The 22,433-nt window shown below is 39.3% G+C and overlaps 1 protein-coding gene across 2 annotated transcripts in view; it reads left to right on the top strand.

Moving 5' to 3' along the window:
* xpnpep1 (X-prolyl aminopeptidase (aminopeptidase P) 1, soluble) overlaps positions 1–15,795 on the top strand; it is a 69,684-nt gene extending 53,889 nt beyond the window's left edge. For both annotated transcript variants that reach the window (XM_034188296.1, XM_034188294.1), the window contains exons 18-20: positions 1,583–1,659; positions 1,978–2,076; positions 15,538–15,795. In XM_034188296.1, coding sequence (XP_034044187.1) covers positions 1,583–1,659; positions 1,978–2,076; positions 15,538–15,657 — 296 coding nt within the window. In that variant the 3' untranslated portion in view covers positions 15,658–15,795. The remainder of the gene's footprint in view (positions 1–1,582; positions 1,660–1,977; positions 2,077–15,537) is intronic.
* The last annotated feature ends 6,638 nt before the right edge of the window (positions 15,796–22,433 follow it).

Here is a 22,433-nt window from a genome sequence, read left to right as displayed (position 1 = left end):
GGTCTTGTCTCAGAGTGATGCTGAAAAACTAATTCATGCATTTATTTCCTCTAGGCTGGACTATTGTAATTCATTATTATCAGGTTGTCCTAAAAGTTCCCTAAAAAGCCTTCAGTTAATTCAAAATGCTGCAGCTAGAGTACTGACGGGGACTAGAAGGAGAGAGCATATCTCACCCATATTGGCCTCTCTTCATTGGCTTCCTGTTAATTCTAGAATAGAATTTAAAATTCTTCTTCTTACTTATAAGGTTTTGAATAATCAGGTCCCATCTTATCTTAGGGACCTCGTAGTACCATATCACCCCAATAGAGCGCTTCGCTCTCAGACTGCAGGCTTACTTGTAGTTCCTAGGGTTTGTAAGAGTAGAATGGGAGGCAGAGCCTTCAGCTTTCAGGCTCCTCTCCTGTGGAACCAGCTCCCAATTCAGATCAGGGAGACAGACACCCTCTCTACTTTTAAGATTAGGCTTAAAACTTTCCTTTTTGCTAAAGCTTATAGTTAGGGCTGGATCAGGTGACCCTGAACCATCCCTTAGTTATGCTGCTATAGACGTAGACTGCTGGGGGGTTCCCATGATGCACTGTTTCTTTCTCTTTTTGCTCTGTATGCACCACTCTGCATTTAATCATTAGTGATCGATCTCTGCTCCCATCCACAGCATGTCTTTTTCCTGGTTCTCTCCCTCAGCCCCAACCAGTCCCAGCAGAGGACTGCCCCTCCCTGATCCTGGTTCTGCTGGAGGTTTCTTCCTGTTAAAAGGGAGTTTTTCCTTCCCACTGTAGCCAAGTGCTTGCTCACAGGGGGTCATTTTGACCGTTGGGGTTTTACATAATTATTGTATGGCCTTGCCTTACAATATAAAGCGCCTTGGGGCAACTGTTTGTGATTTGGCGCTATAGAAAAAAATTGATTGATTGATTGATAAACTGACCTGTGCGCTGTGGCTGCACTGATCACGTAATTTTCTTACTTTTCTTACTGCTATTAAAAAAAACAAAAAACAATTAAATACTTCTGATCTGGTGGTCCAAAGGCACAGACATTTAACCCAGTTATTGTTCTCAAAAACACTTTATCTACAGACTAAGTCAGTGACATAAAAAACAGAGCAAAGTGCGATCAATCGCGACTTTAAAAAAATGAATGTGTTAAAGGTGTTGTAATTTATTCATGTAAATTGTTATTTTATCAGCCATGATAACATAATAAAATAAATTTCAACCTGCTTGAAATCGCTCCAAAATAGGCAGGACCTGACTGAACAATGATATTTAGAGGCAGATCAAATGGTCTGTAGCGCTGATAACCACTGTAACAGGGGTAGACTAAGACAGGAAAAAAACAAAAATCCCTTCTTTTCCCATTTGTCAGTGTGTCGCCAAAATCACCCTTAAATACAAAAAAAAAAAAAAAAAAAAATACATATCGTGTCACCTACACTTTAAGTTTGTACAGTACAAGCCACCCCTGACGAAGACTGAAATCACTGTGTGGAATTAATTGTCATTGTACATGTATTATCATCACTCCTCCTAACAAACTATGAATTCTGATTTTATTTCTTCACTGTTTCCTGTAGAACCGGGGTATTACGAAGAAGGATCTTTTGGCATTCGTGTGGAAAATGTGGTGCTTGTGGTACCAACTAAGCCAACAGTAAGTCCTGCACCAAATTAAATATGAACCATGATAGTAATGTCCTAATTTCTTAGATATATAATTTGATAAGATGTTAACTGCTCTGCTGCTTGTTTTGTGGCTACTTAAAAAAGAATATGATGCACATAAATCACCAACTTTTGTTTAAAACTGATTGCACTCCTTCAGAAATGATTGTGGTCTTTCATGTTCTCAGTAGTGTTTGGTTGAGTGGCACCATGACATAATGTTCTCTTTAGTAAATGTTGCTTTTAATTGACATCAGGTTGTATTTGGAAACATTTCCTATTTTTGTTCCCTTGTCTGTGTGTCTAGTACAACTACAGAAACCGAGGTAGTCTGACATTTGACCCTCTCACTTTGGTTCCTGTTCAAGTCAAAATGATCAACACGGAAATGCTTACTGAGAAGGAGGTAATGTGTTCCAGTATGATTTTACCTGAACAGATTAACTGAAGGCTTTTTAATCAACAAAAAAATGTGGCTGTTACATTTTGTAATGGCGACTATGAGTAGGCAAAAAATATGAATAATTCATTACACCTATAAAATGGTCCTCGTGCAGCATTAATGTAAACTTTTAAAATTCTCATACCTTTTTTGTATCATAGGCTTCTACAAATGGTTGTAAGTCCAGATAATTGTATAAATCTGCTGAATTTTACCTGCTTGTAGATCGCTGTGTTCATGAGAAAATACCAAAAAATACCACACAAAAATACCAAACACCAATATGTTTGAGGTGTCCAATAAGGACAGAGATGTCAGTGATACAAACAAGGGACTTTTTTGAGGAAAATCAGTTCAATTTATTTAATGTATATAGCCCCAAATCACATCAAAGCTGCCTCAAGATGCTTCACACGAGTAAGGTCTAACCTCACCAACCACTAGCAAGCACACAGGTGACAGTGGTAAGGAAAAACGCCCTCTGATGATATTGAGGAAGAAACCTCAAGCACCACTGATTTGGCCATTGTAACAGTTACAAAGTTTTGCAAAGTTTTACAAAACAGAACAACCACAACACAAGAGAAGATGCACTTGATGAGAAGTCCATGCAGTCCACAGGCAGGGGTCATCCATTCCACATCTGTTTCAGAAACTATGCAGTCATCAAATCCAGCCCATGATGTCGTGACATCCACCCCTCAAACGGAGAGGAAAAAAGCAGAATCAGTTGGACAGAAAAAAAAACTACACCTGCAGTATGATTTATCAGCATTAAGCAACAGGAAAGCAGAGAAAATACAAAGGTGATCGCTGGCCGCTAGCCCTAAGCATCACAACCAATCCCAGAATTTAGATAAAGTTAAGGCCAAGACCCACTCCATTTTCTAAAAGAATGAATTTAAAAGGATAGGAAGCATGGCACCATGCTATGCCAGTATGCTAGCCATATAAGTGGGAGAATAAATGTCTTAAGTCTGGACTTGAATGTCTCTACAGAATCTGTTTTATTGCCACAGGGAGATCATTCCGCAAAACAGGTGCATGATAAGAGAAAGCTCTGTGGCTTGCAAACTTTTTATTCACCCTAGGGACACAAAGTAGCCCTGCACCCTGAGAACGCAGAGCCCGAGCCATTACGTAGGGCTTGACTAGGTCAGCTAAGTAAAGAGCTGCCAGTCCATGAATAATTTTATAGGTTAAGCGCAGAACCTTAAACGGTAATCTCCGAGACAGGAAGCCAGTGAAGACGCCAAAATGTCAAACTTTCTGCTTCCTGTCAAGAGTCTGGCAGCAGAATTTTGAATTAATTGGAGACCCCTAATGCTGGACTGTAGTAAACCAGGGAATAGAGCACTGCAGTAGTCCAGTCTAGAAGAAACAAATGCATGAATCAGGGTTTCAACATCAGCCAGAGACAGGATGGGATGAATCTTGGGATGAATTGCTATATTTTAGAGGTGGAAGAAAGCAGTCCTTGTAATATCTCTAATGTGTAGGTCAAAGGACAACATAGGATCAGAAATCACCCCAGGGTTCCTCACTTTCAGTGTGATGTATGACACACGAGCCGAGGCTAAGCGTTAGCTGGTCAAATTGATGCAGATGTCTCGCTGGACCAAGAACCATCATTTCAGTCATATCAGAATTTTAAAGTAAACTTGCTGGAAATCCAGCTTTTCACTGATGGAAGGCAGTCCTCCAAGGATTTTATGTGGATGAGATTACTAGCAATTATCAGCATGTAACTATCAGCATAGCAATGAAAGATAATCCCAAAACGCTGCAGTATGTGCCCAAGCGGTGCTATATAAAGGGAGAAAAGCAGGGGGCCTAATACAGATGCCCGTGGAACCCCATATTTCATATCACCAAGGTTGTACAATGGGGAAATAAGTATTTGACCCCCTGTCAGTTTTGCAGGTTTTCCCAACTACAAAGAATGGAGAGGTAATTTTTATCATAGGTACACTTCAGCTGTGAGAGACAGAATCTAAAAACAAAATCCAGAAAATCACATTGTATGATTTTTAAATAATTAATTTGCATTTTATTGCATAACAATTGGTACAGAAACATTTGTCTGCCATTACAGAGGTCAGATGTTTCCTGTAGTTCTTGACCAAGTTTTCACACACTGCAACAGGGATTTTGGTCCACTCCATACAGATCTTCTCCAAATCTTTCAGGTTTGGAGTTTCAGCTCCCTCCAAAGATTTTCTATTGAGTTCAGGTCTGGAGACTGGCCAGGCCACTCCAGGACCTTGAAATGCTTCTTACGGAGCCCCGCATTAGTTGCCCTGGCTGTGTGTTTGGGGTCATTGTCATGCTGCAAGACCCAGCTATGACCCATCTTCAATGCTCTTACTGAGGGAAGGAGGTTGTTTGCCAAAATCTCGCAATACATGACCCCATTCATCCTCACTTCAATACGGTGCAGTCGTCCTGTCCCCTTTGCAGAAGAGCTTCCCCAGAGTATGATGTTTCCACCCCCCATGCTTAACGGTTGGGATGGTTTTCTTGTTGTTGTTCTCATCCTCTAAACATGGTAAGTGGAGTTGATTCCAAAAAGCTCTGTTTTGGTCTCATCTGACCACATGACCTTCTCCCATACCTCCTCTGGATCATCCAGATGGTCACTGGTGAACTTCAAACAGGCCTGGACATGTACTGGCTTGAGCAGGGGGACCTTGCTGCCCTGCAGGATTTTAAACCATGACAGCATCATGTGTTACTAATGTAATCTTTGTGACTGTGGTCCCAGCTCTCTTCAGGTCATTGATCAGGTCCTCCGGTGTAGTTCTGAGCTTTCTCAGAATCATCGTTATCCCACAAAGTGAGATCTTGCATGGAATCCCAGACCGAGGGAGACTGACAGTCATCTTGCGTTTCTTCCACTCTCTAATAAATAATCATAACAGTTGTTGTCTTCTACCAAGCTGCTTGCCTGTTGTCCTGTAGTCCATCCCAGCCTTGTGCAGGCCTACAGTTTTGTCCCTGGTGTCCTTAGACAGCTCTTTGGTCTTGGCTATGGTGGACAGGTTGGAGGGTGATTGATTGAGTGTGTGAACAGGTGTCTTTTATACAGGTAACAAGTTCAAACAGGTGCAATTAATATAGGTAAAGAGTGCAGAATAAAAGGGTTTCTTAAAGAAATATTAACAGGTCTGTGAGACCCAGAATTCTTGCTGGTTGGTAGGGGGTTAAATACTTATTTTATGCAATAAAATGCAAATTAATTATTTAAAAATCATACAATGTGATTTTCTGGATTTTCTTTTTAGATTCTGTCTCTCACAGTTGAAGTGTACTTCCGATAAAAATTACAGACCTCTCCATTCTTTGTAGGTGGGAAAACCTGTAAAACTGACAGGGGGTCAAATACTTATTTTCCCCACTGTAGGTAGTGGTGGTGTACAAGATACAGTGATAATGACTGGTTAAGTGTGATGTCAACCATACAAGGTCATTCACAGGAATACCAAAATGATTCTCCAACCTATCAAGTAGAATACGGTGATCCACCATATCAAACACAGCACTAAGATCTAACAGCAGCTGAACTATAGTGGTGTCTGAATCCATTGCAAGCAGAATACATCATTTCCCACTTCAGTGAGAGCTGTTTTCATGGAATGATATGTTCTACATGCAGATTACAGTGGCTCAAAGAGATTATTCTCAGTAAGGTGGTCCACGAGCTGCTGTGACACCGCTTTCACTCAGAATTTTAGAACAAAATGATAGATTTGATATCGGTCTATAGTTTTTCAGTACACTAGGGTCAAGATTAGATTTCTTAAGTAACGGTGTTATCACTGCAGATTTGAAACATGTCGGAACACATCCTGGGGTTAATGACTTATTCATAATTTCCAACACAGTAGGCCCAAAAGTGGGCCACAGGTCCAACAGTTTTGTTTGCATAGGGTCGAATAAGCAGGTTGTGCCTGTAGCAGACAGTACAAGTTTCCTCAGGGTAATATATCAATGATGGCACCCACCTCAATAGCAGGGAGTAGTGGCTGAATAAAGGCCTGCTGGGATATATTTAACCTAATCTCTTCTATTTTCTTCTCAAAGTAATCTAAGAAATCTTGGGCTGTAAAAAGGGAGCGACTTACAGGTGGTTGTCCATGAATAAGTGTCGCAACAGTGTCAACCAGGAAATTGAATTGTGCTTGTTTTTGTTGATCAAATCAGAGTAATAGGTCCGCTTTGTAGCCAGTAAGGCATGCTTATAGTCTAGAATAGCATCGCACCACGTAAGGTGGAATACTTGTCATTTTGAACTGCGCCATTTTTGTTCTAGACCTCTAGCCTTATGCTTGAGGCCGCGTAATTAATCCTTGAAAAAAGGCAACTGTCTTTTGGGGGGTGTGGTTTTAATGTAGGTGGGCAATCATGTTGAGTGTGGTTGTGAGTGCTGAGTTTAACCTATCCACAAGACATGTCTACTGAATGTCGTTTTTCAAAAGTGACGCTAAGATATCAGGCAGTCTGGCTCAGAGTTCAATCGTGGTTGAAGAGTTGATGTGTCACCACAGTGAGAAATAAGGTTCTTGTTACAGTAAACATGGCAGCGAGAGAGGAAGAGGAGGAGAGTGAGTAATTGGAGCTTGTCATCCTGCTTTGTATAAAAGTCTGTAATTAACAGCATAAAAAGTGGAGTTAAAGGACCTAGTAAAGTAACTTTCTTTGTGCAGAACACCCAGACTGAGATTTGTGATTCTTGCATATTTCTCCATTGTGGAAGTAATAAAGGAATATCTCATCTTGTGTTCAATTAATGAGTCATTTTTGTCCAGTTATGATGCATAATTTGACAGATTTTCAAACTTAAAAACAGCTTCAAATTATTGAAATATTCAGTTACTGAAAACAAGTTTATGACAGCAGACTATTTGCACAATTTGTACTAGTGATTTTTTTCATACCCTTAAAAACACCTCAAAATGTCAGAAAATTGTTGATTGTTGAAAATTGTTCATGTAAATCACTTGAACACACTCTTCATGACTTACAACCCCAGTTCCAATGAAGTTGGGACCTTGTGTGAAATGTAAATAAAAACAGAATACATTGATTTGCAAATCCTCTTCAACCTATAGTCAATTGAATGCACCACAAAGACAAGATATTTAATGTTCAGTCTGATAGACTTTTTTGTTTTTGTGCAAATATTTGCTCATTTTGAAATTGATGCCTGCAAGACATTTCAAAAAAGCTGGGACAGGGACAACAAAAGACTGGGAAAGTTGATGAATGCTCAAAAAACACCTGTTTAGAACATTCCACAGGTGAACAGGTTAATTGGAAACAGGTGAGTGTCATGATTGGGTATAAAAGGAGCATCTCCAAAAGGCTCAGCCGTTCACAAGCAAAGATGGGGTGAGGATCACCACTTTGTGAACAACTGTGAAAAAATAGTCCGACAGTTTAATAACAATGTTTCTTAATGTTCAATTGCAAGGAATTTAGGGATTCCATCATTTACAGTCCCTACCAAAATCAGAAGATTCAGAAAATCTGGAGAACTTTCTACACGTAAGCGGCAAGGCCATAAACCAACATTGAATGCCCGTGACCTTTGATCCCTCAGGTGGCACTGCATTAAATCCCGACATCATTGTGTAAAGGATCTTACCGCATGGGCTCAGGAACACTTCAGAAAACTGTTGTCAGTTAACACAGTTCGTCGCTACATCTACAGGTACAAGTTATAACTCTACCATGCAAAGTAAAAGCCATACATCAACATCCAGAAACGCTGCCGCCTTCTCTTGGCTGGAGCTCATTTGAAATGGACAGACGCAAATTGGAAAAGTGTGCTGTAGTCTGAGTCCACATTTGAAATTTTTGGAAATCATGGACGTCGGGTCCTCAGGAGAAAAGAGGAAAAAGACCATCTAGCGCAAAGTTCAAAAGCCACCATCTGTGATGGTATGGGGGTGTGTTAGTGCCCATGGCATGGGCGACTTGCACATCTGTGATGGCACCATCAGTGCTGAAAGGTACAGTAGTGTTCAGAATAATAGTAGTGCTATGTGAAAAGATTTATCCAGGTTTTGAGTATATTTCTTATTGTTACATGGGAAACAAGGTACCAGTAGATTCTCAGAAATCCAGCAAGACCAAGCATTCATGATATGCACACTCTTAAGGCTATGAAATTGGGCTATTGGTAAAAAAAAAAAAAAAAAAAATAGAAAAGGGGGTGTTCACAATAATAGTAGCATCTGCTGTTGACGCTACAAACTCAAAACTGTTATGTTTAAACTGCTTTTTTAGCAATCCTGTGAATCACTAAACTAGTATTTAGTTGTGTAACCACAGTTTTTCATGATTTCTTCACATCTGCGAGGCATTAATTTTGTTGGTATGGAACCAGGATTTTGCTCGTTTATTAGTGTGCTTGGGGTCATTCTTGTTGAAACACCCATTTCAAGGGCATGTCCTCTTCAGCATAAGGCAACATGACCTCTTCAAGTATTTGACATATCTAAACTGATCCATGATACCTGGTATGCGATATATAGGCCCAACACCATAGTAGGTGAAACATGCCCATATCATGATGCTTGCACCACCGTGCTTCACTGTCTTCACAGTGGACTGTGGGTTGAATTCAGAGTTTGGTGGTCGTCTAACAAAATGTCTGCGGCCCTTGGACCCAAAAAGAACAGTTTTACTCTCATTAGTCCACAAAATATTCCTCCATTTCTCTTTAGGCCAGTTGATGTGTTCTTTGGCAAATTGTAACCTCTTCTGCACGTCTTTTATTTAACAGAGGGACTTTGCGGGGGATTCTTGCAAATAAATTAGCTTCACACAGGCGTCTTCTAACTGTCACAGCACTTACAGGTAACTCCACACTGTCTTTGATCATCCTGGAGCTGATCAATGGGTGAGCCTTTGCCATTCGGGTTATTCTTCTATCCATTTTGATGGTTTTCTTCCACGCATCTCTGTTTTGGTTTTTTTTGTTTTTTTTTGTCCATTTTAAAGCATTGGAGATCATTGTAGATGAACAGCCTATAATTTTTTGCACCTGCGTATAGGTTTTCCCCTCTCCAACCAACTTTTTAATCAAACTACGCTGTTCTTCTGAACAATGTCTTGAACATCCCATTTTCCTCAGGCTTTCAAAGAGAAAAGCATGTTCAAAAGGTGCTGGCTTCATCCTTAAATAGGGGACACCTGATTCATACCTGTTTGTTCCACAAAATTGACAAACTCACTGACTGTATGCCACACTACTATTATTGTGAACACCCCCTTTTCTACTTTTTTTTACTAATGGCCCAGTTTCATAGCCTTAAGTGTGCATATCATGAATGCTTGGTCTTGTTGGGTTTGTGAGAATCTACTGAATCTACTGGTACCTTGTTTCCCATGTAACAATAAGAAATATACTCAAAACCTGGATTAATCTTTTTCATCACACAGCATTACTATTATTCTGAACACTACTGTATATCCAGGTTTTGGAGCAACACATGCTGCCATCCAAGCAACGTCTTTTTTCAGGAATGTCCCTGCTTATTTCAGCAAGACAATGCCAAGCCACATTCTGCACTTGTTACAACAACGTGGCTTCATAGTAAAAGAGTGTGGGTACTAGACTGGCCTACCTGCAGTCCAGACCTGTTGACCATTGAAAATGTGTGGCACATTGTGAAGCACAAAATACGATAAGGGGGACCCCGGACTGTTGAACAACTGAAGTCATACATCAAGCAAGAATGGGAAAGAATTCCACCTACAAAGCTTCATCAATTAGTGTCCTCAGTTCCCAAACGCTTATTGAGTGTTGTTAGAAGGAAAGGTGATGTAACACAGTGGTAAACATACAACTGTCCAAGCTTTTTTGAAACAGTTGCAGGCATCCATTTCAAAAAGAGCAAATATTTGCACAAAAACAAAGTTTCAGTTTGAACATTAAATATCTTGTCTTTGTGGTGTATACAATTGAATATAGGTTGAAGAGGATTTGCAAATCGTATTCTGTTTTTAATTACATTTTACACAACGTCCCAACTTCATTGGAATTGGGGTTGTCCTATGAGTGGCTCTTGTATGGAGTTAAATTTCTCATGAATACCTGCAAATGCACAGAGGATGATCTACAAATATTCCTTGATTTGCACAGGTGTTTTGTAATTCACAAACACAAATTTCTGATTTGTAACTTGTGTGTTGTTTTTTTACAAATAAATGTGTATTTGTAAATATATGTTTTTAAGTCCCTTCAGCTGCTCCCTTGTTTGCACTCGGGGTCGCCACAGCAAATCCAAGGTGGATCTGCATGTTGAATTGGCACAAGTTTTACGCCGGATGCCCTTCCTGACGCAACTCCACATTACATGAAGAAATGTGACAAGGGTGGGATTTGAACCCGGAACCTTCTGAACTGAAACCAAGTGCATTAACCACTTGCAGTGGTGTCAAAAGTACACACATTTGTTACTTAAGTAGAAGTATAGATACTGCAGTTTAAAAACACTCTGGTAAAAGTTGAAGTATCAACTTGACCTCTTTACTCAAGTAAAAGTGAAAAAGTATGTGCTCCAAAACCTACTTAAAGTATAAAAGTATAAAGTAACCTTAAAAAAAAAAAAAACAAAGGTAGATGCCACTATATGAATTGAAAGCTTAATTTAAAAACTGATTCGTTCTACATGTGGCCCAAGACCCAAAATTACCCCCCAACACCACTTGCATGAAAATGTTTCAATTCTAGAAGCTCTGAAATGCAATCTGGGACTATTCCAGACAATAAACTGCAGTGAGTGCAGCATCCATTTAGTGAGGAAAAAAAAAAAACTTTCCTTATTCAGATTCATTCCAGTAGTATTCTGCTCTTACTAGGATGCAGCAGTTTTCTAGTTTGTTAGATAGTTCTGGAGGAAATCACTGAAGAAATTAACACATTGACAATATGGTTTGACCGAAACAAACTGTCATTAAACTTAAATAAAACAGGGATCAAATGGAGGTGTAAGAGACACTAGGTGTTCACAGGAAACATTTATTTCTGTATGTATGTATGTAAAAGGGCTGTCAATAAAGTAACGGTCCTTTTTATTTTTTTCAAAAACTATATGGATTTCATTCATATGTTTTTACGTCAGACATGCTTGAACCCTCGTGCGCATGCGTGAGTTTTTCCACGCCTGTCGGTGACGTCATTCGCCTGTGAGCACTCCTTGTGGGAGGAGTCGTCCAGCCCCTCGTCGGAATTCCTTTGTCTGAGAAGTTGCTGAGAGACTGGCGCGTTGTTTGATCAAAATTTTTTCTAAACCTGTGAGACACATCGAAGTGGACACGGTTCGAAAAATTAAGCTGGTTTTCAGTGAAAATTTTAACGGCTGATGAGAGATTTTGAGGTGATTCTGTCGCTTTAAGGACTTCCCACGGTGCGAGACGTCGCTCAGCGCTCTCAGCCGCCGTCGTCAGCCTGTTTCAAGCTGAAAACCTCCACATTTCAGGCTCTATTGATCCAGGACGTCGTGAGAGAACAGAGAAGTTTCAGAAGAAGTCGGTTTCAGCATTTTATCCGGATATTCCACTGTTAAAGGAGATTTTTTTAATGAAAGACGTGCGGACGGGTCGCACGCGACGCGCTGCCACAGGAAAAACACCTCTGTTGAAAGCCTTAAGGACAAGTTGGAACATGTCCTGCTGTTAAACAATTTCTCATATACTCACTCCACTGAAAGCCATCAAAAGCCGCCTGGATTTTACAAATGGTTATCAACACGGAGGTGTTTTTCCTGTGCCGCCGCACCGCGTCGGCTGCGTCCCGACACGCGGACCCGTCCGCACGTCTTTCATTAAAAAAATCTCCTTTAACAGTGGAATATCCGGATAAAATGCTGAAACCGACTTCTTCTGAAACTTCTCTGTTCTCTCACGACGTCCTGGATCAATAGAGCCTGAAATGTGGAGGTTTTCAGCTTGAACAGGCTGACGACGGCGCCTGAGAGCACTGCGCGACGTCTCGCACCGTGAAAAGTCCTTAAAGCGACAGAATCACCTCAAAATCTCTCATCAGCCGTTATATTTTTCACTGAAAACCAGCTTAATTTTTCGAACCGTGTCCACTTCGATGTGTCTCACAGGTTTAGAAAAAATTTTGATCAAACAACGCGCCAGTCTCTCAGCAACTTCTCAGACAAAGGAATTCTGACGAGGGGCTGGACGACTCCTCCCACAAGGAGTGCTCACAGGCGAATGACGTCACCGACAGGCGTGGAAAAACTCACGCATGCGCACGAGGGTTCAAGCATGTCTGACGTAAAAACATATGCATGAAATCCATATAGTTTTTGAAAAAAATAAAAAGGACCGTTGCTTTATTGACAGACCTCGTATGTTCATTGTTAGTTGCTTTTATATTTTATTTTCTGTTGTGTTTCTATTCAGGTTCTTTTTGTCTCTTTCTCTGAAATTGTATATAATTATCATTAGATTATTAATATATAAACAAAAATAAATTTAAGAAATATTACAATTTGAAAACAAATGCACCCGAACGTGAAGACAGCTGGAACTGTTTCATGCTAACTTTTAACATTGAAAATGCCATAGACATGCTAACGTGTTAGCGTCGCTCCCATTTTTAAGTTATAAAATACATCTATCAACTGTTTCAGAAGACCATAACAGGTCGGTTTAACATAGAAAAGGTAAATAATACTCACAGAAGTATGCTCTTTAGGGTTTTAGCGGGGGAAAATTAAGCGAAAGAAAGAAAGAATAAACGAAACAATAGGTTGAAGCATTGCTTCAATCTGCAAACCACTGCTTCGACTGGTTCAAAATCCATTCCTTTATCTTCATTGATCCATGTTTCTGATATAGCAATTATGTTAATTTTTTTTTTAAATTGACTTAAATATTCTTTAATGTTGTTAAAGTTTGCATACAGACTTCTGCTGTTGAAATGGATTATTGATAATTTGTTATCCGTTTTAATGATCCGATTAAACTGTTCATCTGTATAATAGCAACAACTGTCATTAATATTTGAGAAGAAATTATTGTCCGGGTCTATATCGTGCTCCAAGTCCAGTACATTGTGGTCTGTGTATTTAAATGTTCTCAGTTCTAGTTTTCCATGATCAGCAATCCTGTGAGTTATATCCTTCTTGTCTCCAGATGTAGATGATGTAGTAGATGAATAGGTTCCTCTGGTCTGTGTCATGGTGTTGTGATGTGTTTGTGTCCTCATACCTTATTGGTCGTATTTGTCCAGTTCCTCGATGTTCCTGATTACCATAACCTTCGCTTGTTCTGGTGTTCCGTTCAGTTTGATGAATGTTTTGCAGTTGGATGTCCATGTCTGTTGAATTTTTCCCTGCTTTTTTAAGAGACGAGCTTTCCTGGCGATGTCTGCGTTTCTTTTGGTCAGATGTTCATTGATGAATACGATTGTTCCTTTGAGTTTCCGTCCCTGTTTTAACAATGCCATTTTATGTTTTCTGTTGACAAACCTCATAACTGCTCGCTTGTCTCCATCCTCTCTCCTGGGCAGGGGGTGGCACGCTTCAATGTTATTACAGTCCATTTGAATACCTTTTAGATTGCAGGAAGTCAGCCACCTGTTGTTCCACTGAGCTGGCCTCCTGCTCACTGGCCTCCCCTCCGCTGGCTTCTGACACCGCCCGTGCGTAGGATCGAGGTTTAATATGAATTCCTGTAATAATAACGTCGTTCATCCTTGTGTACTGTTCCAACTCTGCAACACGGTTCTCCAGGTACACCAGACGCCGGTCTTTCTCGGCATTCTGGATCGGGAGAGCCTTCACTTCTTCCACCAGCTCCATAATGGATTTCTGCTGCATTTTAACAACAGAGATTTCCTCAGACAAAAAGTCCAGGGACTTCTTGATATCGTCTCCCTCCTCCGCCGTCAGTGCCTTCTTCGGACCCATGGTCAGATAACTCCGCGCTGGCACCTCGAGCTTCCGGTGGATGTGCGCTGAGGCGTCAGCGCACATCCACCGGCGCTGAAGCCAAGAGTAACGAGGCTGTTTGTTTTAAAAATGTAAGGAATAGAAAGTACAGATACTTGTGTGAAAATGTAATGAGTAGAAGTCGGAAGTAGGCAGAAAAATAAGTAATGGAGTAAAGTATAGATACCTAAAAAGTGTACTTAAGTACAGTAACAAAGTATTTGTACTTCGTTACTTGACACCTCTGACCACTTGGCCACCACCCCTGCAAATATATAAGTTTTTAATTTGTTAAAAAAGGTGGGGGGGCATTTGTAAAACTGAAAATTCTGTTTGTGAAGTGTGATTCAGCATTTGTGGATTACTCAACTAAACTCCACATTTATATCTAAAGCACAATTAAAACAGCAGTTGACCAAAGTACTGTACATAATTAAGATTCGTCCAAGCATTGTAAATCAGGTCAGAGGTATTAGGTTCCAAAACCAGCATTTTCAGGTTTAGAAATGTTAATTGTTATAAGTTAGCAGCTAACGAAATGAGGAAGTGACATCACCACACTAACATCTGCTAAATGTTTTGTAAATCCTTCCAGAGGTGTTATCAGGTTACAGACACAGCATTTTCAGTTTTAGAAGTGTTTATTTCTCGCTAGCTTTTACATTATATATAAGAAAGGTGTTATTTGTAGCCAAAAAAAATGGAGGGTAGCACCTAGCGACACCAGGAAGCGATGTCACCACGTTCGTGCGCTAACGTCCACGAGATCATGCTATAAAATTAGGTACAGAATGTGACATTTTAACGTCTTAAAATACCTCTTAAAATAGGTCAAGGTTAGCCATCTTCAGACTTGTCCAAGGTCTGTGTCCCAAGAATGTTCCCTGTGAATTTGAAGACTGGCAGTAATAGAACTGGACTTATGCTGTGGACGGGCGGATGGACGCCAGGTCTTCACAATACCCGATGACCAAATGTTGGCCTCGGGGAAAAATGGCACCAAGTTACCCCGATCATAAATTAAATAAATAAATTAAAAATAACAAAATTGCAACAGGCAATAAAACATAAGACAAAGTAAAATAGAGTAAAAAGTAGTAGGAAATAGAGATATAATTGCTCATTTTGGAAATACACAAATGCTGAATCACACGTCAGAGTTTCCAGTTTTGCAAATACCTTTTTTTTTTTCCTTTTTATACAAATGAAAAAAATGTATATTTACAAATACACATTTATTTGTAACAACCAACACTCAAGTTAGAAATCAGAAATTTGTGTTTGTGTATCACAAAACTTGTGCAAATCAAGGAATATTTGTTGATCACCCTCTGTGCATTTGCAGGTATTGAGACAAATTTAACTCCATATTCTTGCACGAGGCTCAATCCCTGTGTCTTGGTTATTGCAGCTATGACACACTGTGTGTATTTGGTTTTACCCATTCTGATGTTGTATTCTGCAGAGGGGCTGGCTGAATGAGTACCACAGAAAATGCAGAGAGGTAGTTGGAAAGGAGCTGGAAAACCAGGGCAGGAAGGAAGCGTTGGAATGGTTAATGAAGGAGACGGAGCCCATTGTCTGAACAACGAGACAGTCATTTCTCCCTGGAGTACAAGCTGATAATTCTGCATTGATAATCATTTGTATTTTCTCTTAGTTATCTCTCACTCTACTCTTTTTGTAACAATGTACAACACCAGCTGTTAGAAAAATGATCATTTAAAAATGAAGAAATAAAAATGTTGGATGCATATCTCAACTTTTACAGTGCATCCAGGAAGTATTCATAGTGCTTCACTTTATCCACATTTAGCTTTATTCCAAAATGGATTAAATACATTTTTGTCAAAATTCTACACACAATACCCCATAATGACAATGTGAGAATTTTATTTTGAGATTTTTGCTAATTTATTAAAAATTCAAAAACTAAGAAATCACATGTACATAAGTATTCACAGCCTTTGCAATGAAGTTAAAAACTGAGCTCAGGGTCATCCTGTTTCCACTGATCATCCTTGAGATGTTTCTACAGCTTAACTGGAGTTCACCTGGGGTGAATTCAATTGATTGGACATGATTTGGAAAGGTACACACCTGTCTACATATAAGGTCCCACAGTTGACGGTGCATGTCAGAGCACAAACCAAGCATGAAGTCAAAGGAATTGTCTCAAGACACAAATCTGGGGAAGGGTACAGAAAGATTTCTGCTGCTTTGAAGGTCCCAATGAGCACAGTGGCCTCAGTCATCCATAAATGGAAAAAGTTCAGATCTACCAGGACTCTTCCTAGATCTGTCCGCCTGTCTAAACTGAGTGATCACGGGAGAAGGGCCTTAGTCAGGGAGGTGACCAAGATCCAGATGGTCATTCTGTCTGAGCTCCAGCATTCATCTGTGGAGAGAGGAGAACTTTGCAAGGACATCGACCTTTGCAGCAATCCACCAATCTAACCTGTATGGTAGAGTGGCCAGACAAAGCCACGTCTGAGTAAAAAGTGTATGGTAGCCCACCTGGCGTTTGCCAAAAGGCACTTGGACTCTGACCATGAGAAACAAAATTCTCTGGTCTGATGAGACAACAATTGAACTCTGGTGTAAATGCCAGGTGTCATGTTTTGAGGAAACTAGGCACCAACCCTACAGTCAATCATGGTGGTGGCACCATCATGCTGTGGAGATGTTTCTCAGTAGCAGGACCTGGAAGACTAGTCAGGATTGAGGGAAAGATGAATGCATCAATGTACAAAGACATCCTGGGTGAAAACTTGCTCCAGAGTGCTCTTAACCTCAGACTGGTGTGATGGTTCAGTTTTCGGCAGCATAATGACCCTAAGCACACAGGCAAGATGGCAAAGGAGTGGCTTCAGGACAACTCTGAATGTCCTTGAGTGGCCGAGCCAGAGCCCAGACCTGAATCCAATTGCACATCTCTGGAGAGATCTGAAAATGGCTGTGCACTGGCATGTCTATCCAACCTTATGGAGCTTGAGAGGTGGTGCAAAGAGGAATGGGCAAAATTGCCCAAAGATAGGTGCACCAAGCTTATGGCATCATATTCAAGAAGACTTGAGGCTGTAATTGCTGCCAAAGGTGCATCAACAAAGTACTGAGTAAAGGATGTAGCAGTGGTCCAAAAAGTTAGCTTCGGTAACCATTAATTTGATAACTGAAAAGTTATCTTTTATGACAATAAACCAATAAAACTGCTAAAAAATTTATCTTTATTTCAGATAACCGGTAAATTTTAGTATTAATTCGGACGCGGCCACATCAGATTGCACTATAAACCAAAAAAACTGCTGAAAAAATTTATCTTTATTTCAGATAACCGGTAACTTTTAGTATTAATTCGGACGCGGCCACATCAGATTGCACTGTCAGCTTCTGATAAACCAGTTTCACTTTCACTTTTCGCTGCTGGGTAAATTCAAGGATCACAAACACATAAGAACACAAAAAATTAATGAATAATAAAATAAACCCCAAACACTGTCGTCATCTTTCAAAAGCAGTAAAACACAGTATTAGAAGTCACAGTTTATCTCGGTATTAGATACACAAACTAAAAAGCTGCTGCTTTTTTTTTTTTTTACGTTTTGAACCCTGTGGCTTAAACAACCGAAATATGTCCATTAATGCATTGATTGGCAGAGTAAAAGACGTTAGTAAACATAAATTCTTACCTGATAGTTTTAGCGGGATTCATCTGAAGAAATAAAGCGTCCTTTATTTATATCTATATCTATAGATATAGATATATATCTATATATCTATCTATATATATATATAGATATATAGATATATATCCAAAATAGTGTCTAAACGGTGAAGAAAGTCCCTCTGTCCACAGCTGCGCCGTGAGAGCTCCTCTCCCCCACCAAGTCTTGGCGATTGCATTATCCCATCAGCCACAAAGAAATAAAATAATGTTAAAATTAGTCCAGTTTGTTTGTGTCGAGCGGATGGTAACAGTGTAACGTCCAAAGTGAACCTGAACTACACTAGCCACAATGCTCCCTGCTTCGACCGGCCAATCACGTCTTGCTCTTAATGATGACATCATCAGCAAGCGGCAGGCAGCCAGTCTGTCACAAACACACAACAGACTGACTAAAATGTTTGATTTTCAGGTTTACAAACATTTTTGACTGTTAAACTTTGCTCACTTTACCAGCAAAAAAAAAAATATCTGACTGAAAGTTAGCGGCACTAAATTTATCAGAAGATAATTGGTGCAATGATGGTTTTAAAACTTATCTGAAAAGCTAATCTGCTAGCAAAAACATTAGCTTTGATAATTTTCTCATGTCTGATTAGCTGAACTGCGCCCACTACTGGTGAATGCTTATGTACATGTGATTTCTTAGTTTTTCATTTTTAATAAATTTGCAGAAATTTCAAATAACTTTTTTCATGTTGTCATTATGGTATTAGTATGGTACATATTATGTGAGTAGAATTTTGAGGGAAAAAATAATTTCCTCCATTTTGGAGTAAGGCTGTAATATAAAATGTGAAAAAGTGAAATGCTGTAAATACTTTCCGGATGCACTGTATATCATTACCTCCTGTCTCCAAAATGTCAGCTGTAAAATTTAATGAGCTACTTTTTTAAAGTAAGAACTAGGAAAACAAACTGCACAACTGTACACACCCCCCACCCTGAATGTTGCAAAGTATTAAAAGATGTGTGCAAATTTTTCACTTTTTGATCTCCTTTTGCCTCAGTTATATTTTCAGGATCATTCGTGAATGTATTTGTAAAGCAGCTGCAATGTCATGAGTTGTTTAAAAATGTCTTACTAAACGCCTTAATCCAAACAAATTTTTAATTAATAGAATATTGTTAAACACAATTTAATAAAATTTATTCAGGATAATTAAGTTTTAATTAATTGAATTAAGTTATTAGTGAAGTTGTTGATGTAGTTTAATTAAGAATTTAAGAAAACACCAGACTTAAACAGATGCAGATGAAAAAGTAATGTCCTTCATGAACAGTTTTCTAACAGTTTTTTTAACGGATGGAATTAACCCCTTAACGCCCGAATTTATATAGCTGTATATAAAAAAATGTGTGTGTTTTTGCCTTTAAGTAGATGGTAAATAATGTTGAGATTATTAATTTCACTTTTGCACAAAAACTAGATAGTAATATTGGGTATTCTGGTAATGACTTTATGTTATAATGTTATAATAATAATGATGGTATGTTGCAAATTTGAGACAACGGGCATACAGGTCAATTTGGTAAGTTGCATATTTGAGTCAGAGATTGTAGCATATATGCGGCGATGGGCGTTAAGGGGTTAAGTTTAAGATCTAGAAAATAAACGTAATAAAACTCTGAAGACTATACAAAAATTAAATCACAACTACATTTTTAGACACATGTAGTGCTGCACTTGTTAAATACTGTATGAGTAGCTTCAACCTTGACGTTTTGTACATATTTTATTTAGCTTAGTGCATAGGTATGGTGGCCAATTGGAGCCACACCATTTTCAAATTAAGAAAACATTTACAGATACACAAACCCCTGCATCAATTCAACATGTATTTGTATCACGAAAACTGTCTTACAAATCAGAAAACATTTGCAGTCTTTGAGAGTCCAAACTTAACAATACAGTACTTCTAATACGTATTTTAATTTGAAAAGGGGTTTTGCTACAAATTCTGAAACTAGAAATGCTTTTCAACATTTTACAACACAATGGACACAGTAACAACACAGACAGAATTTTCTGTCCGGACAACACTTTCTCTCACCTTGTCACAATTTTACGCTTAGTCAGCGCCCCTTTCCATTGCGATGCAGCGGGTTTGGGACCCCCTTGCATCATTTAGTGACTGGTGGGAGACCTGTTATTTTTTTTTTTTTTTACAGCTCCCATTTTCTCTCTGACACCATGCGGGACTATTTGCTTCACTTCTGCCTCATCAGGGAACATTCATCTGTGTGTGGATTGTGGTGATTATGGTTAGAGTTTGGGGTAGGGTTAGCATTTCCACACGTCACACTGGTGCAATGGGGCTACCCGACTCATCGCAGATTGACATTTGGCCAAAATAAGCTGTTTGTGTCAAAATGTGAGGAGATTGCACTGGAGGACTTTATTTGACTTCTGCTTTTCAAATAAAATGTGAAAATATAGCTTGTGTAAGAGTAAAATCAGGAGCTCTGCTGGTGAGGTTGAGGTAAAGAATGGTGCACCGGGAGGCACTGAACAGATGATCAGTAAATAATTTCTATGCTCCATAGTGCTTTATAGTCTAGGGGCTGGGGGGGGTCTGTGTGCATGAGAGAGGCAGAGAGTTAGGCTTCAGATTTGATTAATACAGGGTGTTGGCTTGAAACAAATGCTTGGGTAGACATCTGGGAAAGTGGGCCTTCTCTTGTAATCATTTGAAAATGATGTTTTAAATGAATGTTTTCTGCTAAATTGGGTATTTTCTGCTAGATTTCCTGTATCTCTGGCTGTTATTCACCTAGAATGATGGTGTTAATGTCTAGACATATGTTTTTGAGGCAAGGAATTAATTTGTCATTTACAGATCAATCCAAGCCACTTCAAGGGCTCAGATATCATATGAAACTGCATAAATATGGTTAAACAACTTTTAGTTACAGCTCCTGACATACATGAAAATTTCTGTCGAGGGAAGTTTGTGGTAAAGCACACTGTAGCATGGTTCAAATCAGTTGGGGCACATATAGCTTCAGAGAAAACAATTAATTGTTCACAGAAAAGTCAATCAGGCATCATTGGAATGACTGATCAAAAGGCCTTTGTCACCACATGGGAACTGATTTATCATAAAATGCTTGAAATCAGCAACTTGCACCAAGAAGTCAGTGGACTCAGAAAGATGAAATTGACTTGAACCACAATGTAACAGACACAAGTAGGAGAGAAAAATGTCCGGCTTCTCATTGACGTCATCCTCAGGCATGAAAATCCATTTCAGACTCCATCCCAACAGAATGAGCTGCACAATATTATCACTAAAGAAGTTATGAGCGAGGAGCAGAGTCAAGAAATTTTGAACATGAAGAAGATTGGCTCTGACGTTAGCAGCAAACCTAGGCAGGAAAGGTTTATTGATAAGTCTCAAAGATATCGGATACCATCAAGGACCAATATCAGGAGGTTTAACCCAATCCAGAAGAAGTCATCTGAACAGAAAGGCAACAAGAAGAAGGGAGCTGGATCTGCCTACAAAAGAATGGTAGATACAACCCCTGGCAAAAATTATGGAATCACCGGCCTCGGAGGATGTTCATTCAGTTGTTTAATTTTGTAGAAAAAAAGCAGATCACAGACATGACACAAAACTAAAGTCATTTCAAATGGCAACTTTCTGGCTTTAAGAAACACTATAAGAAATCAAGAAAAAAAGATTGTGGCAGTCAGTAACGGTTACTTTTTTAGACCAAGCAGAGGAAAAAAATATGGACTCACTCAATTCTGAGGAATAAATTATGGAATCACCCTGTAAATTTCCATCCCCAAAACTAACACCTGCATCAAATCACATCTGCTCGTTGACAATGACCCTATGTCATGAAATTGACCCTATATGTCTTTTTGCAAGGAATGTTTTCACAGGTTTTGCTCTATGGCAAGATGCATGATCTTCTTGAAAAATGATTTCATCATCCTCAAACATCAGAAAAGTGTCCAAAATATCAACGTAAACTTCTGCATTTATTGATGATGTAATGACAGCCATCTCCCCAGTGCCTTTACCTGACATGCAGCCCCATATCATCAATGACTGTGGAAATTTACGTTCTCTTCAGGCAGTCATCTTTATAAATCTCATTGGAACGGCACCAAACAAAAGTTCCAGCATCATCACCTTGCCCAATGCGGATTCGAGATTCATCACTGAATATGACTTTCATCCACAGTCCACAATTGCTTTTCCTTAGCCCATTGTAACCTTGTTTTTTTCTGTTTAGGTGTTAATGATGGCTTTCGTTTAGCTTTTCTGTATGTAAATCCCATTTCCTTTAGGCGGTTTCTTACAGTTCGGTCACATACGTTGACTCCAGTTTCCTCCCATTCGTTCCTCATTTGTTTTGTTGTACATTTTTCGATTTTTGAGACATATTGCTTTAAGTTTTCTGTCTTGACGCTTTGATGTCTTCCTTGGTCTACCAGTATGTTTGCCTTTAACAACCTTCCCATGTTGTTTGTATTTGGTCCAGAGTTTAGACACAGCTGACTGTGAACAACCAACATCTTTTGCAACATTGCGTGATGATTTACCCTCTTTTAAGAGTTTGATAATCCTCTCCTTTGTTTCAATTGACATCTCTCATGTTGGAGCCATGATTCATGTCAG

Source organism: Thalassophryne amazonica, chromosome 15 (genome assembly GCF_902500255.1).
Source record: "Thalassophryne amazonica chromosome 15, fThaAma1.1, whole genome shotgun sequence".
Taxonomy (NCBI): Eukaryota; Metazoa; Chordata; class Actinopteri; order Batrachoidiformes; family Batrachoididae; genus Thalassophryne; species Thalassophryne amazonica.
The sequence above is the reverse complement of the archived record's forward strand: the minus strand, read 5'-3'. Positions and strand labels throughout refer to the sequence as shown.